Raw genomic sequence first — 21393 nt, 5'->3', positions numbered from 1 at the left:
AAACAAACAGCCATTTTGTTTAGCTGTGTCTCAGAGATACTCAATGAGCTATTTTGATCTGTAAGTGCCTTGATGGGACATAATCAGCTTTATGAATTCAACACTCATAAGGTCTGTGTATAGTTTATACAGATCCAGATCTGAATGCAGGTAGAGTTATTCACATGTTATGTGGAACGCCAAGGACAGATCTAGAACTGAGCAAATGTATGCAATGGACATAGGCTGCCACTAGGGGGATCCATGCCAGATTTCCAACTTTAATATTTTTTTAATATAGGGATAAATGAGAAATTTTTTTTAAAATATTAATAATTCCCAAACAGGTGGGCAGAAAACTTTTAAGGGCAGAAAGTTCTTAAGGGCAGAAAGCTCTTAAAACTTTTTTTAAAAAGTCATTGAAAATCAGTGGGTGGACTGATTTTGAATGTCCACGCTTTATTGCTATCATCGTGTAGGAATGCCATGTGAAATTTCATCCCTTTCTGCCCAGCTGTTTGGGAGTTGTTAGTCTTTTTTGTTTCTCGTTGCGCTCTATGGGGAAATTATCCGGTGGGGTCCATGTATAATTCTTCCATACAGGCCTCTTCAGAGCTTCTTAATCCAAGGCTGAATGCGGGTACAGCAGTACACTTCCTGTCTGTTTCCTACATTGCAGGGGGTCTGTACCCAGGTCATTCACACAAAAAACCTTGTACATGTGTACAAACATCTGAATGCAGGTAAACATAGTAAGCGCATTCATACGACCCTGTAACCAGGCAGGGGAGGGCTGGTGGAGGAGGCAGGATCACACCCACCTCCTTCCCCACCCGACGATCCTTTTCTTTTCTTTGGCTGCACCACTTGTATGTTCACATGAACTGTGTTGCCAGGAACAGCACAGCCATCTGGAGGCTGGGGAAATGAAACTCAGGCTCCAGAAATCCCACAATGCAATGTGCGAGGAGTGCGGTGCACAGCCGCGGAGGGAGGCCAGCAGCAGCCCTCCAGCGGCATCGCTCCTGGGTTCCACCGCCGCGGCCCCTTAGTCCCACCCCCTGCATCTAACGTCAGATGCAGGGAGCATTTAGCCATGCTCCCTGCATCTTGGGCGTGAGGTGTGGCCCCTGAGAGGTGGCAGCCCTAGTTCTTTGAACCTATTGGCTCAACGGTGGCTTCACCCCTGGTGGTGCATCGGGAGGTTTCCCCACTGCCAGGTGCTCTATCCACCTGGCTCTGTGGCTGTTCGGGTTGCAGGCAGCCCAAGCAGCCACACGGCCAGGGACTAGGGCTCGTGCCCTTCTACCTCAGTAAAAGTCCGGGTATAAAACTTGGGCTAACTGGAGGGAGAGTGCCCTGGAGGGAGAGACTGGGACCAATCTCAGTGCTCCACACAAGTAGCCCTACTTGGGTAGGGCTGTGTACGCCCTCAGTGTCTGAATAGGGCTTCAGTACTGGCCCAATCCAGAGACAATTGTGTGATGGGTGGAAAAGAAAATCCCTAATGATAAATCTAATTGCTACACAACCACAAACAAAAGCACCAATCTAGGACCTATACACATACCTTTTTCCAAAAGAATTTACTTAGGGGTGTGGGAGTAGAAGAAGATCTTTCCTTTGTCAACTCTTTTGGAGTTTCATTGGTGATGACCATTGCTGCTGGTGGTGTTGGTTGCTGTTGTATGGGAGGTTCAGGGGCTTTTGCGGTTTGCTTTATTGGTGGAATCTCTTGTGACTGAAGGACGTTTGCTTCTGATTTCACACTAGTAGAGCTTGCAGGCTGCTCGCTATCCTAGAAACATACATATACAAGCATTTGTAAAATCAAAGGAAAGTTTAAATATATTTCAACATTATAAATGGAAACAGGTGTTATGAGTATTACATCCTCTATAATAAAAGGCTAAAGTGTGCACCCGTGTCTCTGCGCCCGTGTCTTTCTCAGCTGTTCTGGGCATGCGCAGAGCGCATGCCCAGAACAACCGAGGAAGATACGGCCGCAGAGACACGGGCAGCCATGTTGGGCCCGGGAGGAGGAGAAGCGGCAGGCCGAGGAGAAGCGGCCGCCGCCAACACCAGGAGGAGAGTGTGGGCGAGGCGGCGGTGGCTGCGGCGGGGCGAGTGACCCCGATGGCGGTGGCCGCCGTGGCGGGAGTGTGGCCGAGGCGGCGGCGGAGCCGCAGCCTCAGCAAGAGGTGGCGGAGGCCACGGCGGGGTGACTGGCCCTGATGGTGGCAGCCGCCATGGTGGGGCGACTGGCCCTGATGGCGGCGGGAGCCGCGGCGGGGCGATTTGCCCCGATGGTGGCGGCAGCCGCCACAAGAAGACTGGGTCCGCTGGCGGCGGCCGCCACGGCGGAAGACTGGGCCCACTGGCGGCGATGGCCGTGGCCGGAGGACTGGGCCCGCTGGCGGTGGCGGCCGCACTCGGCCCCGCGGAAGACGGGGCGGCGGGGGCGGTCTACTAGCGTTAACTAGCGTCTACTAGCCCGTTAATTTAACGGGCCTAAAATAACTAGTAACTCATAATGTTGTATTAAATAACTCATAATGTTGTAAACCACCCAGAGACATAAGTTTTGGGCAGTATAAAAATATGTAAAATAAATAAATAAATAAAATAACAGGTATTAAAGTAGCATAGCCACATGAATGCTTTTTGGTAATTTTACTTATTTTAAAGACTGTGAGTCCTGTTGGCACAGGGAACCATCTTATTTATTATTTATTTATTTTTCTATGTAAAGCATTTTGAAAACTTTTGTTAAAGAGTGATATATAAATATTCGTAGTAGTTGTAGTTTACTCACTTTGGTATTGGCCATCTGTTGGGTATCTTTCTTTGCCTAAAATAGAAACACACACACACACACACACACACACACAGACAACCAAGTCATTTGGGATACTGTCATTTTGTACCATCAGGATCAAATGGTGTCTCCATTACTCTCAAGGATCCAGTATGGATATGTTCATACAATCATGTTAAAACCTCCATAAATTGAACATTCCATAGAGGCTGATTATGCAAAATGTTTCTAATGAAAAAGAAAGGACCCCAATGTATGATTTACTCCTCAATTTGCATACTAATCCAATCTCTTTTTAAATCAGAAATATAGGTAAGATTATCAACTAAACAATATCAATCCACAATCTATGATTCTACTACACAGAAAAATATGTCACATATAGTCATAAATATAGTCCATTCGTTTATAAGATCTTCTCCCAATCATAAATGAATAAAAGTCCTTTTGTTGTGAAATCTTAGAATAGTCCCAAAGGATGTTTCTCATAGAGTTCCAACAAAAACTATTTGCTCCAAATGAATTCTTCACAATCCTTTGCAATATATAAGAAACTATATGTTCCTCATGAAGCTTGACATATTGTCATAAAGTCCAAGGAGATCCTTGTTAATCCTTGTTTTGACTATGGTGTGATCTTCACCAGTGGCGTTAATTAAAAAAAAAATCAAACTCCTTGCAATCCAATGCAATCACTCCATATGATATAAAAATATGTATCAAGCACTGTAGCAACTCTCATAGAAACCATATTAAAGGGGAAAAGCCATTTCAATCTTATGTAACAAAAGGACTTTTATACATTCATATATTTTAGTGCATGGATTTGATTTTCAGGACTGGCAGTAGATCTTATAAACTATTTATATATGGAGCATCTGTGCTGTATTTATGACTACATGTGTCATATTTTTCTGTGTAGTGGAGTCACAGATTGTTGATCAGTATTGTATAGACTATAATACCTGAATTTCTGATTTAAAAAGATATTTGATTACTATGCAGATTGAGGAGGAGATCATACATTGGGGTTCTTTCTTTTTCAATAGCATAATTCTTTGGAACCCTATAAGGTTTTTTGTAGACACATATGCAAAATATTTAGACGTTTCTCTGACATACTGAGATTGTGATCCACACATTTTGAATGTTTCCTAGGAGGTGGTGAATTGGGATCTAAACTGAGGATGTGTTAGAGCATTTTCAGTAAGTGATTGGCATGCAAAAAACCAGAACCAAACCAATTAATGATGAATTCACTGCACACACCATTAACATAAAATGGTTATGAGAATTCATGTAATGTCTCAGGTTCCTTTTAATTATGGAAACCAAAATCATCTCTGATTTGCTACTCATTCACCTTTGGTTGCAGACAAGAGAAGTTTCAGTAGGTTCAGCCCTGTGGAAAGCATTGCTTGCAATGTTTCTTATGATCACCGACCACAATATATGTTCCTGGTAATTTTACACAACCCTTTAAGTTAATTGCTTCCACATCCACACTTCCCGATGAGACATAATTGTGAAATGACATAATTAACTATGAGAGGACAAACACAATTCACTTAGGAAATCCATTCCCACAGGGTGTGGTGCCACAAATATCCCAAAAGTGTCCATATAAAATAACATAACCTGTTTGCTGGGAGTGAGTTGCAGCTTCAACTTCATGCCCAAATCTTTAGGCAGTGATCCTAAGCACTTGGAAGCGAATTATATTATAATCAAAGAAACTTATTAACAAGAAATGGTGCTGAGGATCAACAAGTTAGTCTTCTTACCATATTAGCATATTGTTCCCTATCATTCCCACATGTTCAAGCAAGAGAGTCATATTTCCTCGGCCAATTGCATGCCCCAACCTATCAGTTTCTCAATAGACAGCCATGAGAAATAATGTGCAGCATATCAGCCAATATATTTAGGGCACAATCCACAGAAATTTCTCATAAACATGTTGTGATCCTGTGCATGTTTACTCAGAATTAAGTCAAGCAGAGTTCAACCAGCATATTTAGGCTGTAATCCTATACATATTTACTTAGGTGAATGCTCAATTGTATGCAAAAGCACTTCAGAGATAACATGCATAGGATCAGGCTACTGAAATCAAGTTAATCACAGTGATGTCAGTTTCTTTCTACATGGGACTTACAACAATATCTCACTGGATTATGTCCTTTGAATAAAAGGCAACATGTATATACATATATAAACAGAATGATGCCTCACAGCCAGATGACATCAGCCCACATCTTCAAAGGAATATTGCATACATACATATTTTAGAGGTGAAAACATTTAGAGGAAATTTATTGTGATGCTTTTGTACAGATAAATTTTTACATTTGGATCAGAAATGACAGGATTTTTAGAAAATGTGGTGTAAATTTCCCACACCAAAAATTTACTTCTGTAATCCAAATGCAGCTTTATGCTTGTATCAGGCTGTTGGCATCACTGTTATTTTGTGAGAAAAACAAGTTTAAAATAAATACTAATTTGGACTGAAGTTAGTATTTGACATGCAGACCTGAAAAACAATGCTTCCTTTGGGAAGAAGAAGAAAAACAGAGCACATGTGACTTCAGAACTTATGTGATGTGGGAGGGACAGGAAGTGTGAGTGACTGGCCCTTCCTGTACTCCATGCTACTTTTAATGTTCAGAGAAGAGCTCAGTACTGATACCTCACTTCAGAAGTTATGAGATACAATGGTAACAGGAAGTACGAGTGTCTGGTGCTTCCTGCTGTCTCATGTTTCCTGTTTTCCATGCTGTTTTGTAGAATTCAAAATGGAAACCACACACACCTCCCATGTGGAGATCTGATGTGGGGCAATGCAAGGTGCTGGTGCTGGGGGACTTGAACTGAGGACTTTGGATGCAGGGTTCCCTACACACCTCACAGGCAGAGGAATTATTAGCAGCTCCCAGGTGGAACATAGGAACATAGGAAGCTGCCATATACTAAGTCAGACCATAGGTCCATCTCGCTCAGTATTGTCTACACAGACTGGCACCGGGTTCTCCAAGGTTGCAGGCAGGAAGCTCTCTCAGCCCTATCTTGGAGATGCTAGGGAAGGAACTTGGAGCCTAGATGCTCTTCCCAGAGCGCCTCCATCCCCCAAGGGGAATATCTTACAGCACTCACACTTCTAGTCTCCCTTTCGTATGCAACCAGGGTAGATCCTGCTTAGCTTAAGGGGACAAGTCATGCTTGCTACCACAAGACCAGCTCTCTTCTACAACAATGGATATTTATATAGCGCTTTTCAACAAAAGTTGAAAGATAAATAAAATATAATATAAAGATGGCTCCCTGTCTCCAAAGGGCTCACAAACTAAAAAGAAACGTAAGACAGTCACCAGCAACAACCCCTGGAGGGACACTGTGCTGGGGCTGGATAGGGCCAGTTGCACTCCCCTGCTCAGTAAAGAGAATCGCCACTTTTAAAAGGTGCCTCTTTGCTCAGGGGACTCTGCTGATAGAGTCTACTTTCTATCAGTCTGTTTTCTTCCACAGTGCAGTGCCACACATATAACAGCTAGAACTGGTATTGCTCAGGCGGCCAGGGGAACCAGTAAAGGTCTGCCTGGCCCCATATAACAGTGGTTCCAGGCTTGGATCCTCAGTCTGAGCGATGTCATCTGACTGAGGCACAACATAGAATTTTCTTGATTCAACAAATTGGTACTTGACCATTTCCCTGTCCCAAACTATAGCTATGGCCTCTGCCCCTTCTGACCCATATTTATAATGCCCTTATACAAATCTGTGGTGCGGCCACATCTGGAGTACTGCATGCAGTTCTGGTCACCATATCTTAAGAAGGACGTTGTAGAACTGGAAAAGGTGCAGAAGAGGGCAACCAAGTTGTTCAGGGGCCTGGAGTACCTTCCTTATAAGGCAAGAATATAGCGTCAGAGGCTCTTTAGTCTGGAAAAGAGGCAACTAAGGGGAAACATGACTGAGGTGTCTAAAATTATGCATGGGGTGGAGAGAACAGACAGAGATAAATTTTTCTCCCTCTCTCACACCACTAGAACCAGGGGTCATCCCATGAAACTGAAGGTTGGGAAATTTAGAACCAATAAGAGGAAGCACTTTTTCACACAGTCCATCTATGGAATTATCTGCCACTGGATGTGGTGATGGCCACCAGCTTGGATGGCTTTAAAAGGGGCTTAGACAAATTCATGGAGGACAGGTCTATCAATGGCTACTAGTCTGATGGGCTATGGGCCACCTCAATGACTACTAGTCTGGTGGGCTATGGGCCACCTCCAGCCTCAGAGGCATAATGCCTCTCAATACGACATGCAGGGGAGCAAGAGCAAGCGTGAATGGCATGCCCTCAGCTCTTGCCTGCAGGCTCCCCAGAGGCATTTGTGAAATAGGCCACTGTGTAAAACAGGATGCTGGACTAGAAAGGACTTGGAAGTGATCCAGCAGGGTTGTTCTACCTGATCTGGCAATCAACTGAGTCTGGCTTGACTATGTCTACTGCCTCTGACCCTCATGTGTAAGCTCCACATTTGGACCCAGGCCTTGGAGTCGGGCCAAGACCTGACAGCTACTTGTGCCTCACTTCCAACGTTAGAAAGCAGCATGGGGAAAAGTCACTTTTCCTGCTCCTCCTGAAGATGCCCTGAGCCGTTCTTTACTGACCAATATTTTAACCCTTTCCATCTCAGTAATTAATAACCAATGGAAGCTCAGGGTGGCACCATCGTAGCGATGGAACACTGAATGAACAGGAGTTGCTCCATTCATTTTAGTGCCAGGAAATGCTCCAGACATGCCGGGGAAACACAGGGGAGGATTTTATTTTTATTATTATTTTTGTTTTATTTTCTTATGTATTTTATTATTTTATTTATTTATTATTTTTATTATTTATTTATTTATTTTTGCCATCATGCCTTTTAATCATCAATATCCTTTTTAAAAAGCTTAATCTTGATCGTGTCTATTGGTAAGCAAATGCCTCTGAACTATTTGGGGCTCTTTTCTTTGCCCGTATGATTAGGGCCAAAACAGGACCACAGAGTTATTACCAGGGGTATATAAATTGTGGCTGGGGGTGGTGAGAGCAGTAGTTCAGGAACAGCTGGAGGAGAGCCAGGGTTGCCTAATCCTGGTTATAACTGTTATATGACATGCCTTTCAGGGGAATGTGTGCATCTTTCTTTTTCTTTCTCTATATAAAAAGAATAAAAATACTATGCATTTTCTCCTAAAACGACCCTAAGTGCCTTTCTAAGCACCATTCCATTCCAAATAAATGTACTTGTTATACAAGCCCCCTACTCACAAAAATTCCATGTGGGTGTCTGGGTGGAATTTGTGCATGAGGTTCATTTCATTTTCCAGCCACAGCCCAAGGGTCTTTGTCCTGATGCATTCCTGAGGATATAATGCTGCCATTCATTTCTTCCAAGTCCCCACTTATCAATAGACAAATATATTGATTTATGTGCACATTTTAAAGAATACATTAGTGGGGCTTTGGCCAGGAAGCCAGATCCTATGATCAGAGTAAGTTCTTCATAATTAAGCATTCAAACTGGTACTTTACTGCTGGATGTTCTTCTACCATTGTATGGTTTGCATGTGACCAGTGATATTGCTCAGTGCCCGTGGAAAAATACACAGAAGTAGCTTGCTGAAGCTTCTTCCAGACTGCTAGGAACATAGAAAGCTGCCATATACTGAGTCAAACCATGGGTCCTTCTCGCTCAGTATTGTCTTCACAGACTGGCAGCGGCTTCTGCAAGGTTGCAGGCAGGAATCTCTCTCAGCCCTATAATGGAGATGCCAGGGTGGCAGGGCCGGATTAAGCTAGTGCGGGGCCTGTAGCATATGTTATAAAGGGGCCCTAAATTTTTAAAATGCACATAAATATTAAAACATAAATTATTTACTTGCATAGTAAAGTAATTCACTGAGTCGTGAATGAATGAATGAATGAAACAAATGAAAACAAATATTCTTATTCAAATTCATCCCCAGAGTAAATCTTGCTCTGATATTAACAGCAGATGGTTTTTCCTTGGATTGGCTTTTTTAAAGGCTACTATTTTAATGTGCAAACAGTGGATAAGGCTATTAGCACCTTTCAGGGTACCAGGGGGAGGGGCAGTGGGACATGGGCACCACCATCTCATCCAGCATTGTAAGGAAAGCAAATGTGACAAGAAATTTCCAAGAGCCAATGGACAGGCTATTTCTTTCAGGCTGCTAAAATCCCCAGCTCTTCACCATTTGGAGCACTGCCTGGGCAGCAAAGTGAACTTTCCCTTCAACAGGAATGAGTGAAGCTGCGAGGCCTGGGTGACCGGTGAGCAAGACCGCAACGGCACTTTTCCCGCTTAGGGCAGACTGCAGAAGCAGAGAGATCTCCAGACACAAGAGGAGATAGGAATAGGAGAAAAGCTTGCAAGCATTTAGTGCGGGGCCCTCAAAAATGCGGGGCCCATAGCAAATACTACTTTTGCTACTAGGTTAATCCGGCTCTGCTGGGTGGGAACTTGGAACCTTCTGCTCTTCTCAGAGCAGCCCCATCCCTGAGGGGAATATGCTCACACATCAAGTCTCCCATTCATATGCAACCAGGTGGACCCTGCTTAGTTAAAGGGACAAGTCATGCTTGCTACCACAAGACCAGCTCTCCTCTCCTCTCCTTTCTCACTAGAAAGCGACATTGGCCGAATATGCACATAACACGAAACCAGAGGTCCCTTCACCTCTGGTTTCGTTAGCTGTATGTCCAAGTGCAGACAACTTCTGTTTCATTGAGAAATGGACCGGTGGTTTCCCTCCCCAAGCTCTACTTAGGTATTCACTCAGTTTTGCTGCCTCCAACTCCAGTTCTGTGGTTCCAGCGTTACATCCATCCAAATGCTGGCTTCACAGTTTTCCCCTCCTGCAACCGGAGAGGGAGGAAGCTCCTCCCTCACTCCGGCTGCTATTGGCTGCCGGGGCTGTCCTTCAGAAAAGAAGGAAGCCCCAATAGCTAGTTCCCCCTCCTCTCTGCAGTCAGCAAGATTGCAGAGAGGAAGCTCTCCATTTGGTCTGAATGCAGACAGGAGAGCAGGGGGAGGGTTGGTGCGGTTCCGTGTTATGTCCAAAGGCAGCCAGCTTGAACAGTTTAGGAGAGGAGAGTAACTACTTCTCTCCTTCTAGGCAGAAATAGTTGGGTGAAGCCAGAGCATTTCTTAGAAAAGCAGCATCACCCATGCCCGCTTACTTAATGCAAAGGATTATGGGACAGATGTTATCATTCTCAAGCTGGAGACAAAGCAGAGAGAAACAGTAGTAGCTTACTCCCCACTGGGATGGCAATGCAAACAAGTGAAGTATTTTACTGCTAAAGTTAATGTAGCAGTAAATGGCTGCTTTTTTAAAAGGTCATTGCAAATGCATTCTGTGCCTACACAAGGCAAATCTGCAAGCAGAATCAGCCAGGGATAGTATCAGCATTGAGTCTGCAGATTGCTTCCTCCTTTACATTCAGCAGGTGTTCTGAACGCTTAAAAAATGACTATGTGGGGATGGGGGGAGAGGAAAGAAGAAGAATCAGTGATTGCCACAGCTTAGCTTTCCATCACACACATCTCTGTATCACATCTCTATACACATGTCCATATCAGAGCCTCAAAATATAACTCACTGGACAGTTCTCCTTTGCACGCACTTTAACAGTGAATGGGAGTCAGTTGTAACCATTAATGAAGGCTGTTCACTGCTTAAGCAGAAATATTGCAGCAATATGGGCCAGCTCTCACAATCAATCGAATGTTACTGAGACTAGAACGGGAGATTCCCGCCACGCACGTGCTCCTGCAGAATGTGTTGGGAGAACCCAGGCTTTTTCGAGAAGCCCAGATTGGCACTGTGCCAACCCAACAGGGAACCAACATGAATCTGTCATTGGGATCTGAAGTTATGGGTGCGTGTAAGTTGGCCCTCCGTCAACGATGATGTCACATTCCCTTCTAGCAAAATGTTGTTATGACTCCAGGGAACTGTAGCTCAGTGGTGGAGCATCTCCAGGTAGAGCCTGGCATCTTGGAGTCAACGTAGAAAATATTGAGCTAGAAGAACTGATGGTCTGACTCAATTTAAAGCAACTTCACCTACTCAAAGGTTCTCCCTAACATGGGAGCTGGGGTAGCAGAATGTGACCTGACAAACCCTAGGTTTAAATATCATGAACACTTGATGGCTTTAGGCAAGTTACTGGCTAATATGTTCTGCAGCTGAATGCAGACCCACCCACACTGCTGCAGGGCTCTAGCACATGTGGCGACACTGCTGAGCCAGACAGCTCTTCCGTCACAGCTCATCCTTGAGGGATTGCAGGCCACATACCACTTGCGTTATTCCCCAGCGCAAGTAGCATGCAATGTGCATTCAAGCAATTTGAGCTAGATTGGAACAGCCCTCTTGTGCAGCAGCACCATCATGTGTGTTAGAGTCCCACAGCAGCGCAGGTGGGTGTGCACCACCCATGTCTCACTGTGGAACATGTCAGCCACTATTTTCTTAGCTGCAGCCCCACTATTTGCAACATGCCTCCTTGCTGCAAAGATGACTAAGACAATGAGCAGCTTCATGCAATCTGCTGGCAAGTGAGTTGAAGGGAACCTTCTGGGAATTGCGTGCTCCCAGCAGGCAAGTCATGTGAACCCTCCAAAGTCTGGTTCCTGAGCCTTCAGCCCAACATCCACCTGACATTCTCCACCCAACTTCAAATGTTGAGTACAAATGGGCAGGGAATGTCAGGCAGAAGGCAGAAGGCTCGGGAACCAGACTTCAGTGGGTTTGCAGGACATGCCTGCCGGGAACACATGCTCCCTGGGAAAGAGAGGACCCACCCCACACCTCAACATACTTGTTGGTGGACCAGGTGAACCCACTCAATATAAGTGAAGTTCTATGAACACTTTAAGTTCTAAGTCTTATCAAATAAGGCACATGATCTGCTACTTAAAAACAACAACAACTCTTCATTGTTTGTCAGATCTATGTTCCGGTTAAAGGCAACATGGATTTAGTGGGGTAGGGTTAGTGAGATGGACTTCTTACACAGGAAATTAAAAATATTATGTAGTGAGAGGTTTTTTCTTTCTTTCCTGAACCCTGAATTCACAGATGTTACTCAAGGGGCAAATTTACACAGGTCCCAGCGTCCTAAACACTGACTGCAGCAGCTGCAGTGAAAGACACTGACTAAATTGACTAGAGGAAGCCCTATTGAAATTTAGTAGTCCTTTAGAGTAACTTCTGCATAGTTCTGCTGAGTCTGGATGTCAGCTGCTGACCAGAGAGTAAATCCCACTGAACCTAGGGGGACTCAACCATGTAGGGTTGCACTTTGAGTTAACTTGTCTGTTGCAACTCAGGGTTCGGTTTTGGTTACTCACTAATACCGACCTTATGCCTAAACAGTTTGCTAAATGTACTGTGTCCTATTCTGGGGCTGTCTGGCTTCTTTTTCTTGGTGCCTTTCACATGCGAATCGACCGCTGCCTTCTCAGCAAGCTGCCCGCCATGGCTCTTGCCTGTTTGAGATCCCTTTGTTCATGGTTCAAACATATGGTTCAAAGTTTTCATTACATACTCCATTTTACTTTCACTCACAATATGCATCAGCAAGATTACGAGCACTACATTGCAATAAAATAGTACTCATATCAGCAGTCACTGCTTCACGTAAGATAATTCTGCATTTCACAGGGTTTTTTTTGATAACCATCTCTCAGTTTCTCCAAGAAAGCCCCTAAGCATTGAGATATCACTTTGAAACAATTTTCACTATTGTATGTACTCTTGCAGTGGATTTTCAGACATTGTGCTATCTGTCACAGCATCCCAGCACACTGCAGAAAGTTCTGGGTTGTGTCCTAAGGCAGGGGTAAACAGAAGGTAGATAAGGTTCTATTGGTAGATCAGTGGGTACTTTGCAATAGATCAGCAGGTCTCCCAGGAGTTTAACAATAGCAACAATGAAAAAGACTCCCCCCCTCCCACTGACCACCACAGCCTTTTATATATAGTGGTGGACATTCTGACTAATGAAGCATGCACAAGGAGGACTACCAGAAGACATGGCAGAGGTCTATGAAATCATGCATGGAGTAGAGAGAGTAGAGAGATATAATTTTTTCTCGCACTCTCATTAGAACCAGAGGTTGTCCCATGGAACTGATGGCTAGGAAATTTAGAACCAACGAAAGGAAGTACTTTTTCACACTCCGCATGATTAATTTATGGAATTCTCTGCCACGGGATGTGGTGATGGCCACTAACTTGGATGGCTTTAAAAAGCGCTTAGACAAATTCATGGAGGACAGGTCTATCAATGGCTACTAGTCCAGTGGCTATAGACCATCTCCAGCCTCAGAGGCCTCTCAATACCAGTTGCAGGAAAACAACAGCAAGAGAGAGGGCATGCCCTCACCTCTTGCCTGTGGGCTTCTCAGAGGCATCTGGTGGGCCACTGTGTGAAATAGGATGCTGGACTAGAGAGGCCTTGAGCCTGATCCAGCAAGGCTGTTCTTATGTTCTTATGAGGAGCTGCAGGGATGTGCTTGGAGTCCTTGCACAGCTACCCCGTTCCCCTGCATGCATGCTGTTCCACAGGAGCCTGGAGTGTGGGGATCACCCTGAACCGGAAGGGCTCTTGTGCAATAGTGTGTGTGCATAACTGGAGGAGCTGCGCAAGGGCTCCCACAGGCAGCCCCTCCTTATGCACATGTTTAGTTCGTTAGGATGTCAGCCAGTATACGGCTCATAAGAAGCAGTAGACAATTCACTCCACCCCCTAAGCCACCATTTTGCATCTGGCTTTGCTGCCCAGCCTCTATTTTGCATCTGGGTTCAGTTGAGTGACCTGAGGAGGAGGAGGAGGAGAAGGAAGAGGAGGAGAAGGAGGAGAAAGAAGAAGAAGAAGAAGAAGAAGAAGAAGAAGAAGAAGAAGAAGAAGAAGAAGAAGAAGATTGCTCGTAAGGAGCACTGTCCAAGATGATTGTTGGGCACCTCCACAGCCCTGCATGAAATGAGAATACAACCTGAAATATACCCATTGCTGCACATTGCACTGAAAAAACAGGAAGGATGGGCAAGCTTGCCCCTGTCTTGTAGGGTCATTGCAAAGCCACCTAGCCTTAGTTCCCTTCCTGTGAAATGGGAATAATCATGGCCTATTTCTCAGTGGATAACCATTCAAACATTTTAAAATGTAACAACAACAACAACAACAACAATAATAATAATAAATGAGTCAACAAAAAACAATTGGAGAAAATAACTAAATACAAGGTCCTTCAAATTGAAATTGAGCGGCTCTGGAAAAAGAAAATAAGAGTGGTGCCAATAGTTGTTGGTGCCCTTGGTGCAGTACCAAAAGAACTTGAACACCATCTCGACACCTTGGGCATCAATAAAATTACAACACATCAACTACAGAAGGCCACACTACTCGGAACAGCACAAATACTACAACAATATCTTTTAATTTTTCTTTAGCTATCCTCTTGGAAAGGGCCCAATAATTAAATTACCAAATCCAGTCAATAACATTTGGTAGACTGTGTGTAAATAGCATAATAATATCATCATTGTTTTAATGAAAGGTGGTATAGAAATCTAACAATCAATCAGTCAATCAATCAATCTTTAAGAGAATGCCAATACATCGGCTGACATACAGTGCAGTGAGTCACCCATCTTGGCTTCACCAGCCAAAAGAAGCTGCTGAAGGCAGGGACTGCTCCGTGCCTCCAAAGATGTTTGTACATCACTACTGCACCACTACTGCCATTATTCATGATACAAAGAGAATCCATTCCTTTGGATGGGCAGCACACTGCACATCACTGCTCACTGCACAGTATGCTAGCCACTATGTTTTATTTTTCACATTGGGCAAAGGTGAAAGGAGGGCCCCCACGTGACTTTCATCAAAATATTCAGAAGACCAGCTCTCAAAGCAGAGGGATTTCAGACCTTGGCAACAACTGGCACCCATACCCTATGGATTTCCTATAAGGTAAGGAGTCAACAGCCGCAGGCCCCTGAACCTTTTCTGGTCACCTGATAATACGATTTCTCTAGGCCCTTCAGTACTAAACCAGGTGTATATGGGTATGAAGGGAGTTATAGCTGGGCTGATAGGAATCACCAGCTACTTTGTGCTGAGGAATTTGAGGCCTTGGCCCATCTTCCCAAGCTGTTTTCTCACAGTGGATCTTGGGCAAACCCAGTTGCTGACTATGGCTCTATCATCAGAAATAGAGGACTCTGCAACTTCCACCAATTGTTCTTAGGTCCAGTGCACATGCCACAGCAAGAGACCCCCGGGTTCTCACTAAGCAGTTGATTTGGCTATGGGATGTGCACGAACCTACGTTCGTGCACTGGTTCAGTGCTGCGCCACGGGGAGAGGAGTGGGATCTTTTTTAAAAAAGCAGAGCAGGCTCTTACCTGCTCTCTGCCACCGCATGCAGTTTCCTGCTGGGGTGGTGTTTGTCCCAAGAACCTGCATGTGGCGCCCTCATGCACACCGGCGTGCATGGTTCTTGGGACAAGCGCTGCCGCAGCAGGAAGGTGCATGCAGTGGCAGAGAGGAGGTACGAGCCTGCTCTCCTTTTTAAAAAAGACCCCATTCCCCGCTCCCCTACCCACAGTGCTGAACCAGTGCCTGAACCTCAGTTGGTGCACATCGGATTCCATAGCAGAGATCTCTTGCCTACATGGACTGTGGCAGCCTGTACGTGGCGCATGTTGCATTTCTGGGACACTGCTTCTCATTCTGTGGGGTAAACAGGGTGGCAAACAGACAGACTGGGAAAGCAGTTTTGTACCTCTACTAAGTTGTGTCCCTAATCCTTTTGCACAAAAACTCAATGGAAACTTGGCTCTGGCAGGATTGTGACTCTAGAGATAGACGACTTGGAAGCAAATATACTGTATGGGTTTGGTTTGCTGCTAATGCAAACATGGCTGGTGCTTTCAGCAGGATGTGCAAACTACACCTTTAGCAAAGCACAACCATATGTTGTTTAAAGCTTTGCTCAGGGTTGGCCCTGACATGAACAAGGGTGCCTTGGTCCACTCTGGGAAGCAGATTCTGAGGCATTTGTCCAACTTGCTTACTTAACTTATTTGTATATAACTTGCTTAGCATCTTTACATGAGTATATCGAGAGAACAAAATAGTGGGGCTTTAAAAAAATGTGTAACCAGACATAAAACATGCAGTTAAAAAAAAAAAAATCACAAATGGGCAGTTCTAAAAGAACACTTCTACACTTCAAAAATTCAAGTCATGCAAAAGTTTCATTCTGTTAGAAGATATAAAAAGTGACTGATAACTATGAGAAAATAAAGTGGGGCAGTCCAGGCTCCTCTAGAAACCAGACCTTGGTCAAGCATTCCCATTTCTCCTTCTTCCTGCCAAAGATACTTCCCACAGACTTCACTACTACCACCCCTCCCCGCAGAGTCTTCATCAATGAACAGAACACTCTTCTGCAACAGTGCTGTAAGATTCCCTGTTCTGAGGATTTTCTCCCACTAAATGGAAGGCAGGATACCATGTGCATTACCCTGAATTCATTGGAGGAAGGGTGGGAAATAATGATAACCATACTGCAGATATAATACCGCAGAAGGGACTTTCATATCAACTCAAAAGCAATTACTTTGCTTAAGCTGGAATCCTAAGAAAAGAAAAGTCAACCTTAATTGATTTTAAGCTAAAAATGAACAAAACTCACCTTATCTTCAGTGTCAGTTTTGGAATCTCCTTTGCTTGGAGAAACCTTTCAATTCAAAAAGACAAAACTATCCATAAAATGTGCAATATTTAAACATGATCAACAATAACAACAACATGAAAGTACTGGAATAAAAACCTTTAGTCTTGAGTCAAAGATTCAAAAGGACATTGGCCATGCAAACTTAAAACCAAGGATATGCATGGACCATTAGACAAGAACCAATGGTTTTAAAATACTAGGAGACAGACTGAAGTTATGGACTTGGAAGAAATCCACAACTGTAAATTTAGTTCAGAGCAAGAGCAAGCTACCTAGGAATGTTATAAAATCTTCAAGTACAGATTGGACCGACACGTGTCAGGCTGAAGTATGATGATAGGTTTTTTATTTTTCCATAGAGAGTTGAAATCGGTATGATAGAAGCACCAGTGCTCATGATGTGTCCACTTTTTGTGTCCCTCAGTAATCTCTAGCTGAGTATATTTTGTATGTTTCTGTTGTGCTTCAAAAAACCTGAAAAACCTGTTTGATTATATTTATTTATTTATTTATTTGATTTATATACTATAAATATACTGTAAATATATAAATATAAATATATATTTATATTTATTTATTTGATTTTATAGCATTTTTGATGTAGTGTGTGTGTGTTTCTCTGTGTTAGGATTGCATATGATTGCAAATGTTGGAACTGGGTCCAATTCGATCTGACCTGGTCCCACAAATGTGGGTTCAAGGTATTTTGAACCATTCAGAATGTTGGGATCGGGATTGGGTAATACTGGAGAATTGCAGGTATAAACCTGGAAATCAGCTGCTTTATTTTTAAACTATAGGTTTAAGAACAGGCTAAAACACTTTTTTTAAAAAAAGAGAAACAAATGAATGGGCAGGCTGGTGGGCAAGCTAACAGGCAGATAAAGGGCAGAAGATGTTTCCCCCACCACCCCAGCTACAATCACAGAAGAACAACAACAAAAAGAGGAAACTCCCACCGCCATTTCAAACTCAAAAAAACTCCAATTTCCCCCAAATGGGGTCAGAGAAGTCCGACCCGAACTGGGCTTCCCTAGGTTGGGTCAGGAATGTCTCCAATGCCCTCTGAATATTTGGCCATTCCAGACATTCCCCACCCAATATTGCACTGTGTGTGTGTGTGTGTGTGTGTGTGTGTGTGTGTGTGTGTGTGTGTGTGTTGGATAAATGGGAAGGACAGGGTATAAGACCCCTATTCTCTTGCAATGGTTCCAATCCAGATCACTGTCTGTATATTGGCCAACATTATTTGCAGTGAGCTGCACATTCAAGAGGGATGCAGGCTCACTGCTTCTGTGGCACTTAATGCTGGTTCTGCAGTCATCGCTGCTGCATCCTACTCCCATCGTCCCCAGTGGGAGTGGGGAACAACAATGATGCCCACAGCATCATTCGCAAAGAGCCTCCCCCACCTTTTCTAGGAGGGGATTCAAGTGCTGCAGAAGCAGCGAGCCTGCATATCTTTTGGATGTGTGGTATGTTGGCAGCTGATATCTATATATTTATTTATCCTGGGTGTGCCTTTAGAAGTGATTGGCTGATTGGCTGGGCGGCAGACACGCCTGATTGGCTGAGGCACACCCAGGAGGATTGGTCGCCGTGGCAGTGGTGGGCCTGGCCGTGGAGGCCAGAGGCAGCGGCGGGCCCAGCCCAGGGTGGGGGAGGCAAGGCCAGGGGGGGGAGTGGGGGGCAGAAGTGGCGGTGGGGAGGAGAGGTGACTAGGCCTGGAAATGGAGACTGGGGCAGAAGGTGGGTGGGTGGGGGGGAGAAGTAACCGCCAGCCCCAAAGAGCACACAGATGCTCTGTGCGGGGTCCGCTAGTTGACTTTAAAAAACAAGTACATCAAAGTCAATTAAAGACACGCCTAGTTTAGCATGTGTATACCAGGCCTGCAGAATCTCAGCTCTCCAGCTGTTTTCTAACCATAACTCCCATCACCCCCAGCCACAGTGGCCAGTAGTCAGGGGTGATGGGAAATGTACTCCAAAATCTGCAGAAGGGCCGAAGTTGTGCAGTCCATAGGCAAAAATGACTTTTATCATAACACCATCAGTGTTCTTCAAAATGTTGCCAGTCTCAGTTATACTGTAGTTAAAAGTCCTATTTAGACCTTGAGGTTGTTCTCACGAGCAGCTAAGCCTGGGCTTGGCTACCTGTGAGATCTGCCAGGATCCACATGGATCCCGACTGCTGCCGTGGTGCTAAACCCAGCTTCCAAGCCCAGCTTTTAGCTGGGATTAATGGAGTGAGTGCTCCATTAACCCAGGCTCCGGGATTGCTTGCAACCCACGCTGACACAGAGATGGGCGCCTAGAGTGCCCATATCCCCAACGCACTAGGCGCAGTGTGCGGTGCATTGTGGGATACCCAGCGACTGGGTCGTGTTGTCCTAGTCTTCAGAGATCAGGTCATGTGGAAGCATAGTCAGTGCTCCCAGCAGGGATCATTCGCTTTTCTTGGGGGAAGGTAAGGATCCTTCCCCCTGCCTACCTGCTCCCCGACTGCTGCTCCCATTTGTGTGAATAGCTCCACTATGTTGTATGTGCATACAGGTGTCTGTATGCATCAAACTGTTTTTGTGTAAATGACTGCACATGCATTTATTTTCAAAGTAAAGCTGGGTACAGCCTCCCTGAAATGCAACGTGCAGACAGGAAGTGTATTGCTGTCTGTGCATTGAACGTACTGTATATGCATAGTGATCTGTATGTGCATACACTGTACACAGACTGTACGCCAATTGAACATAATGTGTGATAGGCCTATAGAAAATATGGCTTCCAGGCAGGAGTTTAGAATAAATGACCCAGTGAATGCATTCTGACCTCATGATTCCATTTTTTAAAAAATGTCCTCAAAATCCAAATATTTATATTAGACAAATTCTAGGATAGGTGTTTTAGGCTAAGAGCTAGTGCAATATACTGGTCAGAGAGTTGAACTAGACCCAGGGAGACCTAGGCTTAGAACCAGTCACTATCTCCCAGCCTAATCCACAGCACAGTGTTGTTGTCAGGATAAATGGATAGGCAGAGAACCATGTACACCATCCTGAGCTCCACAGAAAAACTGTGAGTTAAAAATGTAACATACAAATAAAATGGCACCTCACTAGAACCTCCACGTTCAGAGGTAGTATATATCTGAATATTGGTTTCTGGGGAGAAAGCAATAGGGGTGAGCTGTTGTTTAATGCCTTGCTTGTGTGCTTCCTAAAGGCAATTGGCTAGAAGCAGAAGCCTGGACTAGATGGACCTTTGGTGTGATCCAGCAGGGCTTTTCTTATGTTCTTAAATTAGTTTAATTCAGTTCTGGTATGTGAACACACAAACACACACACACACCAAAAAAAACACCGTTGAGGAGACAAAGAGCCAAACAAATACTGCTAGTGAAGTTTGTACATCTTCAGGATAGTGATAGATAGACCTCCATGGCAATTGCTATTTTATTAAACCTTTCTTCTCCTAATAGCAAAACATTTCTACTAGATGTGCCTGAACTGGAAATGATAGAAGCACCAGTGCTCATGATGTGTCCACTTTTTGTGTCCCTCAATAATCTCTAGCTGAATATATTTTGTATGTTTCTGTTGTGCTTCAAAAAACCTGAAAAACCTGTTTGATTATATTTATTTATTTATTTGATTTATATACTATAAATATAAATATATAAATATAAATATATATTTATATTTATTTATTTGATTTTATAGCATTAGGCACCTTTTAACATGGTGATTCTCTTTATTTAGCAGGGGGAGAGTAACTGGCCCTATTCACCCCCAGCACAGTACTTCTAGTGACTGTTGCTGGCTGGTGTCTATCTTATGTTTCTTTTTAGATTGTGAGCCCTTTAGGGACAGGGGTCCATCCATCTTATTTATTTATTTGTTATTTTTCTATGTAAACTGCCCCGAGCCATTTTTGGAAGGGCGGTATAGAAATCGAATAAATAATAATAATACTTTTGTTCTCTGTTAATGAAAATAAGATATAATGCACAATTGAGATACATTTTCCCACAGCTTAATTACACTGCAAAACTCCTGTTAAATTAAGACAAATAGCTTTCTACCTAGAACACTCAGAACTTATACTGTTTTCCATTTTTAAATCATTTCACAATCAAATCAAGCACCATAGCTTTTGCTGTGCTAATTTCTGCTCCCATTGATGCTAAGGATCCCCCACACATTTAGATTCCCTCCACAATTACAAAAAGGACTTTCCAGGCAACCTTACAGTTCATACCAGTGCTGAAAAGAAAGAAGGATGGCAGAGCCTTACCAGGGTTTTAAAGAAACTCATGACGGCGTTGTTGTAATCTGATCCACCTGCTGTCTTAATGGTCTCTGGTTTTACCTCTTCTTGAGCAAGATCCTCAGAAGCCAGACAATCGGCACCTGCTGAGTCTGGCTGTGCTGCGTTTCGGTTGCACTCATCGACTATGCCCTGTCAAAAGGGAGCAGAGCTCAATTTCTCCCTTCCTGAATGCCCCGTTGGAGACTGTAAAAGTAATCTGTTTGCGACTTGCATCATGTTGCTCTCCTAATTCCATCCATATTTTTTCAGCCTACATATCCAGAACAATTGGCCATTTATGCTAGCCACATCTAATATATGCAGCATTTGCCAGTGGCTGGGGGGACATTGTTCCGAACGGCAGAGAACAACAAATACAAGCAGCCAGGTTGCATATGCCACGCAAAACAAGCCCCTTCTTCTGTTCAGTGCAGCTGAACACTGAATAGTAAGTAGCAC

General features: G+C 44.0%; 1 protein-coding gene across 4 annotated transcripts in view; it reads right to left on the bottom strand.

The window, feature by feature from the left end:
• BCAS1 (brain enriched myelin associated protein 1) overlaps positions 1-21393 on the bottom strand; it is a 57538-nt gene that overhangs the window by 19194 nt on the left and 16951 nt on the right. For 2 of the 4 annotated variants that reach the window (XM_053248638.1, XM_053248642.1), the window contains exons 2-6: positions 20920-21084; positions 16588-16632; positions 12242-12382; positions 2795-2830; positions 1550-1777 (exon numbers count right to left, since the gene is read on the bottom strand). In XM_053248638.1, the coding sequence (XP_053104613.1) occupies positions 1550-1777; positions 2795-2830; positions 12242-12382; positions 16588-16632; positions 20920-21084 (615 nt within the window). Of the gene's footprint in view, positions 1-1549; positions 1778-2794; positions 2831-4435; positions 4502-12241; positions 12383-16587; positions 16633-20919; positions 21085-21393 lie in introns of all 4 variants that reach the window. The other 2 variants (XM_053248639.1, XM_053248641.1) reach the window with 2 other exon arrangements.

The sequence above is a fragment of the Hemicordylus capensis genome, chromosome 4 (assembly GCF_027244095.1).
Source record: "Hemicordylus capensis ecotype Gifberg chromosome 4, rHemCap1.1.pri, whole genome shotgun sequence".
Classification (NCBI taxonomy): domain Eukaryota; kingdom Metazoa; phylum Chordata; class Lepidosauria; order Squamata; family Cordylidae; genus Hemicordylus; species Hemicordylus capensis.
Note: the sequence above shows the minus strand (reverse complement) of the source record. Positions and strands in the feature narration are given on the sequence as shown.